Source organism: Monodelphis domestica, chromosome 6, assembly GCF_027887165.1.
Source record: "Monodelphis domestica isolate mMonDom1 chromosome 6, mMonDom1.pri, whole genome shotgun sequence".
Classification (NCBI taxonomy): domain Eukaryota; kingdom Metazoa; phylum Chordata; class Mammalia; order Didelphimorphia; family Didelphidae; genus Monodelphis; species Monodelphis domestica.
Window position 1 is genome coordinate 271,667,008 of NC_077232.1, and position 11,583 is coordinate 271,678,590.

Below are 11,583 nucleotides of genomic sequence, written 5' to 3' on the forward strand. Positions count from 1 at the left end.
AACTACGGTCATAATGACAACCCCAACGTCTATAAAGGTTGATCAAAGAGATCCATGGTTCCATGCTTCACATGTAAAATTGCATCACACCCATAATATTGAGTAGCCCTAGGAAAATAATCAATAAGCAATAATAGTCCCTACTGAAAACACAGGAAAGCACATGAGAGTACTTGCCACCAGAATACAGTCAAGAGAGCACTGCACATGTTTAAATGATTTAAATGATAGCAACCCTGAAGCAAATACAGTGTCACAAAGAAATGCATTCAGTAACACAGACAAAAGGAAAACATTAGCAGCCATGTAAAAACCTCTATATAATTTTATACATAGTCTCAGCCAATCACACAGTAACTGAACAGAAAGAAACAATGCTATTTCAAATGAATACATGATTCTTTAAATTTTATCTCCAAGAAATAAGTACAGTAACTATATAAGAATTACAGTAACCACATAATAAATCTCCTTGTAATAAGTCACACAGCAAAAGATTTTGAAACAGCTTCAAATCACTATTCTTAACAAAATCTTGAGAAACTGCATAATGCTCACACCCACATTAAAACATGTACAGCTTACTTCCATGCATGAAGCAAACACATGTAATCCTTACTTTCACACATGAAGATTGATAAATTCTGACAAAATTCATGAAGATTTCAACTTACTTCCATGCACATGTAAATTTCACTCTTACATGCATGCACACATAAAAACCCAACACGCATACATGTTTATGTTGTTCCCGTGTATTCCTGGTTCCTGATTATTCCAGTGGATCCTGAGTTGAAGAACACAAGTCTTCAATCAAAAGTGAAAGAAGACAGAAGAGTGGCATGCTGACCAGACAAAGGACCAGAGAGGAAGAAAGAGTTTATACGAGCAACATAAAAGGACATGGAAGGACTTTGAAATTTTGGATTTTTTGATCATGAAGATATATAAGAATGCATCATACATGTTAACATCACATATATGCATGCATATGCTACATAGGATTACACTTTAGGAAGATATATCATGGAATAGGTAAGTAGACAACATGCATAGTTTCATAACAAAAAAAGACACACATACAAATTTCTGTGGAAAATTCAAACAGACTAAGAAATGTCTTTTCTGAATGAGTTTGCATGGAAATCTAGAAGGATGTACATATGTAAATTTGTATACAACCTATGTACACACGTAAATACTAATTGACTCATAAGCTAACTGTATTATATATTATATATATTATATATAAGAATAACTTATTAATATATTCTAACTACTAACAATAGTGACAGTCTAGTGAATTTGTTCAAGTCTTAAGGAAGTAGAGAGAGACATAGAAGTTCTTAAGTACAGAAGTTAGATTGCATTGTTATTGTAAGTTAGTATTTCTTAGTGTTAGGAATTTTCTTGGTTAAATTTATAGATATTATGTAATAGGACAATTGTATATTCTGAATGTTAGTGAAATTGTTGGCATGATTTGAAAATTATTACATGATTTGTTGTGTAAAAACTATGTTCATGTAAATCCCTTACCTAAACCATTTTCCTATACCCACTCTTAGCTCAGCATCTAGGTAGACAAAATAGCTAAGATAAGTTAAGATTTTGTTATTTTGGGAAGGTAAAGGTATATTTCAGATAGTACAGAGTTGAGAATAGATAGATAGAATTATATTAAAGGTAAGTATCATTGAAATTCACAGATATTAATTTCTTTAAAAAGAAAAAAGGGGGGAATGTGGAAGAGGCATGAAGGAAGAAAGAATTTCATGCATGCAAAACAAAGTAAAGGACAAGAACTTTCCAAATAGAATGTTCCCAGGAAAGACAGTTGAAGAGTCAAGCCAGGCTGAAGGGGGAAGAAGCTCTGAACTGACCCCTGTTAGCTTCTCTCCTTCTGGAGCCAGGCTGAGAAGAAATTAACTTTTATTGGTGACTTAGAGTGTGAAGAACTGATTGTATATTTGAGATTTGAGTTTGAAGGAAGAAGAAAGAAGATTAAACAGTTATCCTCCCATCTCCCTGACAGATTTTTGTGTCACAGCTGTGATAGGACCGATATTTCCTAAATTCCTCCTAACCCTCCTTATAGACTAGGGACAACCCTATCCCTCTCACCTCAACTTCCATCCTTGTCCTCTTTTTCCCAATAAACCTCCTAACTAGGGAGAAAGAGGGAAAAAGTATCTTCTCTAAACCTCACAGTTCACCTTTGAATTACTTAGAAGGGTGGCTGACTAACAGGGGGAGGGGGAGGGAGGCAGGAGGTCATGAGTGGAAAACTAGGAGGTGAAGGGTGGATGTTAGGAAATAACTTAATCTATTAGCCATCAGTAGTGATCAGTAGGCAACCCCAGAGTATCCCCTCTAGTAGTATCTCTCTATCGTTCAGAAGTATCTCTATCTCCATTACAACTAGGTTTCCCCTAGTATCTCTCTAGTCAAGCCAGAGTATCTCATTTATTACTACGAGAAATATGTCCACAGATTATCTTTCTATTACAACCCCTAAGTTACTAAGCTGCTTATATCCTTTGCCCCAGTGCAACCACTACTAAGCCTATACTGGAGTCAGCTCTTAACAACACTGAATAGAATACTGGGCCTGGAGTTAAGAAGACCAAAGTTCAAATCCAGCCTCAGATTCTAGGTAGATCACTTATTCTCTGTCTGCCTCAGTTTCCTCATATGTAAAATAAAGAGAATAGTAATGCCTGTTTCAAAGGGTTGGTGTAAGGATCAAACACTATAATTGTAAAATAAATTATATTTTTTAAAGAATTTAAGTTTATTTATTGAATTAATTAATTTAGATTTTTTTTCCATGGTTATATCATGTTATTTCCTTCCTCTCCTCTCACTCCCCCACCCACACTGTAGCCAACAAACAATTCCATTGGGTTTTACATGTGTCATTGATCAAGACTTATTGCCATATTATTAGTATTTGCACTAGGGTGATCCTTTAGAATCTACATCCCCAATCATATCCTCATCGAATAATGTGATAAAGCAATTGTTTTTCTTCTGTGTTTCTGCTCCCACAGTTTTTCCTCTGAATGTGGATAGTGTTTATTCTCATAAATACCCCAGAATTGTCCTGGATCATTTCATTGCTGATAGTAGAGAAGTCTATTGTATTCAATTCTGCCACAGTGTATCAGTCTGTGTGTATAATGTTCTCCTGGTTCTGCTCCTTTCACTCTACATCAATTCCTGGAGCTCATTACAGTTCACATGGAATTCCTCCAGTTCATTATTCCTTTGATGACAATAGTATTCCATCACCAGCAGATACCACAATTTGTTCAGCCATTCCCTAATTGAAGGGCAGCCACTCATTTTCCAATTTTTTGCCACCACAAAGAGTGCAGCTATGAATATTCTTGTACAAGTTTTTTTCCTTGTTATCTCTTTGGGGTACAAACCCAGCAGTGTTATGACTGGATCAAAAGGCAGTCAGTCTTTTAGTGTCCTTTGGACATAGTTCCAAATTACCTTCCAGAATGGTTGGATCAATTCACAACTCCACCAGCAGTGCATTAATGTCCCAATTTTGCCAATCCCCTCCAACATTCATTACTTTCCTTTGCTGTCATATTAGCCAATCTGCTAGATTTAAGATGAAATGTCAGAGTTCTTTTGATTTGCATCTCTCTGATTACAAGATATTTAAAATACTTTTTCATGTGTTTATTGAGAGTTTTGATTTCCTTATCTGAAAATTGGTATTCATGCCCTATATCCCCTTCTATCAATTGGGGAATGGCTTGAATTTTTGTACAATTTATTTAGCACCTCATAAATTTGAGTAATTAGGCCTCTATCAGAGGTTTCTGTTATAAAGATTTTTTCCCAATTTGTTACTTCCCTTCTAATTTTGGTTGTATTGGTTTTGTTTCTACAAAATCTTTTAAATTTAATGCAATCAAAATTTTTCATTTAATATTTTGTAATATCCTCTATTTCTTGCTTGGTCTTAAAAATCTTTCCTTTCCATAGCTCTGACAAGTATACTATTCTATGTTCACCTAATTTACTTTTAGTTTCCTTCTTTATGTTTAAATCATTCACCCATTCTGAATATATCTTGGCATAGGGTGTGAGTTGTTGAGCTAAACCTAATCTCTCCCATACTATTTTCCAATTTTCCCACCAGTTTTTGTCAAATAGTGGGGTTTTGTCCCAAAAGCTGGGATCTTTGGGTTTATCATACACTATCTTGCTGAGATCATATACCCCAAGTCTATTCCACTGATCTTCCCTTTAGCCTCTTAGCCAGTACCATATTATTTTGATGACCACTGCTTTATAGTACATATTAAGATCTGGTACTGCTGGGCCCCCATCCTTCACTTTTTTTCATTATTTCCCTTGATATACTTGATCTTTTGTTCTTCCAAATGAACTTTGTTATAATTTTTTCTAATTCAGTAAAAATTTTTTTGGTAGTTTCATAGGTATGGCACTGAATAAGTCAATTAATTTGGGTAGGATTGTCATTATTTTTAATGTTAGTTCATCCTACCCAATTAATGCTTTTATTCCAATTTTTTAGTTCTGGTTTTAATTGTGTGGGAAAATTTTTGTAGTCATTTTCATATAGTTCCAGTGTTTGTCTTGGCAAATAGATTCCTAAATAGTTTATATTATCTAGGGTGATTTTAAATGGAATTTCTCTTTCTAAATCTTGCTGCTGAGATGTGTTGGAAATGTTGTTGATTATTTCCACTATCTTTTTAGATGATTCTTTAGGATTCTTTAAGTAGACCTTCATATTATCTGCAAAGAGTGATATTTTAGTCTCCTCATTGCCTATTTTAATACCTTTGATTTCTTTTTCTTCCCCGATTGCTACTGCTAGTGTTTCTAGGACAATGTTAAATAATAGAGGTGATAATGGACATTCTTGTTTCACTCCTGGTCTTATTGGGAAGACTTCTAATTTATCTCCATTGCAGATGATCCTTGCTGATTGTTTTAAACAGAAACTGTTGATTATTTTCTGGAAAGCCCCTTCTATTCCTCTAATTTCTAATGCTTTCAATAGGAATGAATGTTGTATTTTATAAAAGGCTTTTTCTACATCTATTCAGGTAATCATGTGATTTCTGTTGCTTTGTGTGCTGATAAGGTCAATTATGCAGATGGTTGTCCTAATATTGAACCATCCTTGCATTCCTGATATAAATCCCACCTGATCACTGTGAATAATCCTTGTGATCACTCCTTTCTGGAGGTTTTTTCTTCCCCCTAGTATCCTATTTAAGATTTTTGAATCTATGTGCTTTAAGGAGTTTGGTCTGTAGTTTTCTTTCTCTGTTTTTGATCTGCCTGGCTTTGGAATCAGTACCATATTTGTTTCATAAAAGGAATTTTGTAGAACTCTTTCTTTGCTTATTTTGTCAAATAGTTTGCAAAATATTGGGGTTAATTGTTATTTAAATGTTTGATAGAATTCACTTGTGAATCCATCTGGCCCTGGGAAATTTTTCTTAGGGAGTTCTTTGATGGCTTGTTCAATTTCTTTCTTTTTTTTTTGGATATGAGATTATTTAAGTATTCTATTTCTTCTGTTAATCTAGGCAATTTATATTTTTTCAATTAATCATCCATATCATCTAGATTGCCATATTTATTGCCATATAATTGGGCAAAATAGTTTTTAATGATTGCCTTAATTTCCTCTATGTTAGAGGTGAGGTCTCCCTTTTCATCTTTGATATTGTTAAAAAGCCTAGTACAAGAAGTGACACAGAATAGACACAACTTGAAATTATTCTCTTCCCTTCTGTACTCCAAAAAGATTAGAGAAAGAGTAGGGCCCTTACAATATTCACTTTTTTTCAAGGGTAGATGATTATGCTAGTCTTTTTATTTTTCATTACTGAAGCTCTTACGGAGATTTTTAGTAACCTAGTATTTGATGGAGTTAGCATCTATGAGTAGAGACAACATGGCATAGTGGGTAGACTTGCCTGTAGTCAAGTAAAGCTGGGTTCTGACAGATCCCAGTTCTGACACATACTGTCTTTACTACCCTGGTCAAGTCACTTAAACTCTCAAAGCTCTAGGCAACACCCAAAGACTATAAGTTATAGAGAAAATGGTTCCTGATACTTTACTAATATCACAGCTAATTAGTGGCAGAACTTCAATTTGACCCCTATCTTAGGATGAAAAGAGAACTTTTAAGACTCTGCAATGATTCACATGTAAGTAAATATACCTGCTGTGAAATAATTGGTTAAAAGGAAGCTTCAGTAGCTTAAAGCAGTCTTGATGCTATATCAGAACCAGTTCACCAGAGGCACTTCTCGGCTGGATGGCTTGAATATTATCTAACCTTAAATTCATGCATGATCAGCATATGGACTAGACGAAATAAAAGAAGAGAAAATTGTTACTAATCAAAACCCTGGGACAAAAATTTATTGAAAATGTTAAATATAGAGAGAGTGCTCTAACAGTAACAGTGGAATGTTTCCCTTCCTTCCCATCCCAGTCTACCCATATACCCTTGAGAGAGGCTTAAATTTTGTGTTTGTACTGTTTTACTTGTTTTATAAAAAATATATTATAACTTCCTGCACAGTGCTGATTCCACTAATCTTATCAAAGGGATTATTATGTTATATTGTAGATACTAAGGCAACAGGTTTATTTTTCCTATCATTTTTTGGTTAACTATACTAATGAAACTTATTTAGGTGAACTTCTCTGGGGGAAATAAATCATATAATCTGCCACAATTTGATACCTGGAGAATAAATAATATTATATAGGATCTTATTTTAATATTTCAGATTCTTAGAAAAATACACATGTTGGTTAACCTCTTATTGCATTAGAAAGGAGCTGGAAGATGTTTGTATGCATATGTGCATGTGTGTATCTTGACCATGCTACAAAGAAATAAAACTTTCTTTTTTCTTCTTTTTCAGGGCCGATGCATAAACTTTTCTCGTGTTCCTTCTCAGTAAGAAAGAAGGCAGAAAAAAACAAACGGTACGAAGATGGAGCATTATCACTACCAGTTTCCAAGCAAATGAAGACCATGACACATATTTTTCATTCCTTGGAAATGCAGCTTAATGCCTCTTAGCCTAGATTGTTCTTTTGTGATTTCTCATCTTTTCAGATTTCACCAGTCAGCTTGCTTACACCAAGCTGTTTCAGTCACTTGTTCTACCACATAGGTAGGAATTCATTACAACTTAGTGTTAACCCATGATGCATAGTTGTGGACATGAAGAGGAACATTAATTTGCATGCAGAATTTTGACAGAAAATCCAGTATTTATATGTAAAGGGTAGAAGCAACAGCAGAAGAAACAATTCACCATGAAGATGATAGCTAAATAAAAGAACTGGTCATGGTGTATCATTATTAAAGAAGTAAGCCTTCTCCAATGGAAATATGGCACTTGTAATTAACATAGAGAGATTGTTAGCCATAGGCAGAAGGTTTGGAAGAGTCCCACCAGGCTAAGCAAATTGAAAAGTTCATTCATTGCCTTTTAGCGATGTCATATCATAAAATCCTTGTGAGTCCCCTATCAAAGTGTGCCTTACGGGAAGTTTCTGACTGGAAAATCTTGTCATTTTAACACTGAGAAGTGCACATGCATGACAAAATGTAGACAGGATGCCTTAAGGTATTGGTAGCAAGCAAGACTTTGCCCTTTAGTTTTCGAAGACACCTTTCTTTCATTATGCACCCGGGACAAGAAGAAAATTAATAGAGCGTTATCCTCTAGGAAGACAGCCCCATAACCAAAGAGCAGATTTTGAGAGCCTGGTACTTCAAGTCCTTGACACTGTGTCTGGAAGATTTTTTCCTCCTTTTTTTCTGTTTTTAGATTTAAGTAATTCTTGCAATATTATCCTCTATAAACATACCTGGCTATAGCAGGATTATAAATTATGGTAGGTTTTTCCTTCAAATTTAAAAGAAGGGGTTGCCTTAAAGCTAGTATCTCAGGGTCCCCCCTTCAAATCTCCAAGGGCTCTTCAGCGTCACAAGCCAGCAATTCTCTTTGCATGAGAATTTCAAAGTTTAATTAATATAATTAAAGGCAACAGCAAGCAGCAGCCTGTGAAGATTTTGCTCATCTTTTTTATGCCTTTTGACATTGAATGACCTATTACTATATGCGCATTACTTGGATTTTGAGGGGTACTCTACATTGGTTCTGATTCAGCAATTGAAAAAGACCTCTCCTCAACTTAAAAACAAAATTTCAAGAGCGTTAGCCATCACAATTCATTGACAATGTATGTATTATAATTTTTTTAGAAAAACCATCATCATGTCACGTTGACGATGCCAAATTATGTTAGTGTGAGCAGAAACACTGTGGGGGAGGAAGAAGGGAGCAGCTGAAGAAAAAGACTCAAATGATCCAGTCACTTTTGATACTGTACTTCAGATGCAAAATGGATATTCGAGTCGAAACCTGACAAAGCGCGCCTGCTTTGATGTGAACTGGTATAGACAATGACCAGTGGCTGGGTCAGTGGGATGTCTCTCTGTGAGCAGAGAAGCTTATCAAATGACACTAAAAATAAGTTCAACAACCATCACATGGTTGGGGGAGGCGGGGGCAAAGGCGAACACTTCCCGTTGGGTGGGCACGCTGCTCAGGCGCAAGATGGGAAGAGCGATGTGGAGCATCCTGTTCTTACCACCCCTTTGTGTTCATCATGGAAATTTCAAGGGACATGAATGATTCTCTTGGATGGTCTCCAAATTGGTGGCATCGCTCGAAGACGCCATATCTATATATCTGTATGTCTATATATGGAGATATAGATATCCATTGCCTTTTTAAAAATCTCTTGCTTGAGTTTATTTCTGTCACTGGCTGAAACCAAAGCCATGTGTACAAGTATTTCACAAATAAAAGTCTTTTCTTAGCCTATCAGATAACTTTCTTTTGATCCACTGAAGGCGTGTGTGCTTTGTATCTATGAACTTCAAATTGTTTTTTATCTGAATGTAGTTCCCTCCATAGATGAAGGAATGATTGGAAAGATGACCATGTGACCTGTCCAGAGCTGCACACTTATCAGCCTGTGGTTTGGAGTTATAACCATGGTTTTAGAGTTTATTACTGTTATCAGCTCTTCCTCTTCAGCTCACCTTTGAATGGAATGAGCCACTTCTTACCAAATTTACTCACTGGAATACTATCTTTTGAACTTCAGGAAGGCATGTCAGCGATATTAATGCAACTGATCTGTGCCTCTTTGATGTTCATTTTAAGTTTGTCTAAAAATAAAATGTTTATAAAATATTGGGTGAAGAATGTGAATAGTCCCCACCCAATGACAAGTGGCTTTTGATAAACTGTTATGCAAATGGATTTTGAGCTCAATAGCACTTCCTGGATTACTTTTTGAAAGATTAAAAAGAGAATTCATAAGAGCTTGAAGAAAATTCTGCTTAATGATATACTAGTTGTTAGAATGTCTCAGGTTAAGTTTAAAACAAAAATAGTAAATTTGTTTAAAACAATATTCTTTACATAAAGAGAGCACTCCAAAGTAGAACAGACCAAAAACTTCTAGAAGATTAGAGGCTTAGGATAACAAGTTAACTCATGTATGCTGGAAATAAACATAGTATTCCATGGAATATACATTTTCAGAACAATTTAATTGAATGTATTGTAAGATGTATTAGATGACTAAAGATTTTTTTTTAAATTTTATCACCTTTTACATGAACAAGTCACCGAAAGGTGAAAATCATCAGGGAGAAAAATATTACAGTTAGCAAATACATTGTGCATGCAGTTTTCCCCTCTTACATGATATATTTGTAGAGAAATTCACAATTTCAATATAACTCTGCTTTAAACATTCAATAAAATTATATATTTATTTGATGCATGAAGAAGAAAAAATCTGCTTTATTTGCTGGACACAATGTCAATGCAATACTTTTTTTCTCAGCATATACCAATAAACCCATATTCATCATCCCAATTGTGTTGCATAAGGTGGTAAAAACAATTAAGTGGGAAATGACTCTTAACTTATGTGTCTACTCTGCCTAGATAGAAAGTTTTGAAGGCATCTATATATATTTCATAACAGTGTCTGTTCTTTATGGATTTAATCCATAAATATTTATCTATCTGAAAACTTTGATACTTGGAATGTTTTCCTTGAAGCATTTGGTGCTCAGAGGGAGGAAAAAAAAAACATTTGGTGCTAAGCATTGCACACTGATTCCTTTCCCCAAGTTTATTCTATTTTAAAAAGTTATATTTTCTTTCCAATAAGATGCAGAATAAAATTTGAGGACTTCCATTAATCAGGGAGCAGCATCTGTCATCCGTGGAGAGTTCTTATTTTGGCAAAATAGACAATATGAGTTCTATAGTTTTTCCAATTTAAAATGGTAGAAAAGTAAATGATTTCTTTTGATTGACCACTGTACTTTTTATTCATACTTAATTTTAAATCATAAGTTATTTAATGAATTTTGTCTATAATAAAGTTCTGATTGTTAAGGTGTATCTCTATGAATTGAATAAAACATTTTGCTACCCTAGGTACCAACCAACTTTCTCACCACTCACTGGATACAATACTATGTTTTGCATGGCAATGTTTTTAAAAAGATTTCATGTTATCATTGGGTGGGCAAGCAGCACTTCAAGTTCATTATACTAATTTTAAGTATAAGAGTAGGTAATACAGATATAATACATCCATGAGTATTAAACATCATAATTTTCTGATGAATGTATATGTAAGCAATGGCTTGATTTTGTTTTAATAGTGCTAGATTTTATATAACAAATTGCTTCCAGTAATTCCTGCTACTTTATTGCTGTGGAAAACTGGGAAGAAGAGATGTACACAGGGAACTCCAACCCCTACTTTTTATTATCAACTCTGTATACAGTTACCCTAGTGTTTTTCCCTTACTGAAATATTCAAAGGGACCTGTGATTTCATCCATTTGGAAACTCTTTCCAATGATTCAGATCACAGCTCATCCACTTCTGTCTCTCCATGGAACTTATCCATTCTGCCCAATGAATTCTTCTCATGGTATTTCCCTCAGTTTCTCTTGAAATTATGAGTATACCCACATACACACACATCTTGGTAGACTGCTTTGCTCTATTTATCTCATTCTCATCACATGACTATTACATATCTAGAGGAGTTGTGGAGTGGAAGATGGAAGTTCCTCATTGGTTTCACACTGTAGATTACTTATTCTCACAATGCTTCTCTCCATTGCCCTCTGTAGTGATATTCATTTTTTATTATTCAGTGATTATTATATTCCATGACTCTTTGCCTTACAACAATACTATTAGAATATTGATATTGAAGTATTTTGTCTTGTTTTTTGTTTTTTTGGGGGGGAAGAGCCAACTTAGTTGAGAAATTCTGACAATACATGAATATGTCTATATACATACATATACATATATCTATGCATATATGTTATGTATATATATTTGTATTTTGCAAAATAAATGTACTAGTAATATCAAAATATGTGGAAAATATAAAGATAAATTTATGGCAATTCAATTTGTCTTACCT

General features: G+C 34.5%; 1 protein-coding gene across 3 annotated transcripts in view; it reads left to right on the plus strand.

The window, feature by feature from the left end:
- ANTXR2 (ANTXR cell adhesion molecule 2) overlaps window positions 1-10,582 on the plus strand; it is a 248,493-nt gene extending 237,911 nt beyond the window's left edge. For 2 of the 3 annotated variants that reach the window (XM_056803239.1, XM_007495962.3), the window contains exons 17-18: window positions 6,951-7,014; window positions 8,306-9,899. In XM_056803239.1, coding sequence (XP_056659217.1) covers window positions 6,951-6,989 — 39 coding nt within the window. In that variant the 3' untranslated portion in view covers window positions 6,990-7,014; window positions 8,306-9,899. Of the gene's footprint in view, window positions 1-6,950 lie in introns of all 3 variants that reach the window. The other variant, XM_056803237.1, reaches the window with a different exon arrangement.
- The last annotated feature ends 1,001 nt before the right edge of the window (window positions 10,583-11,583 follow it).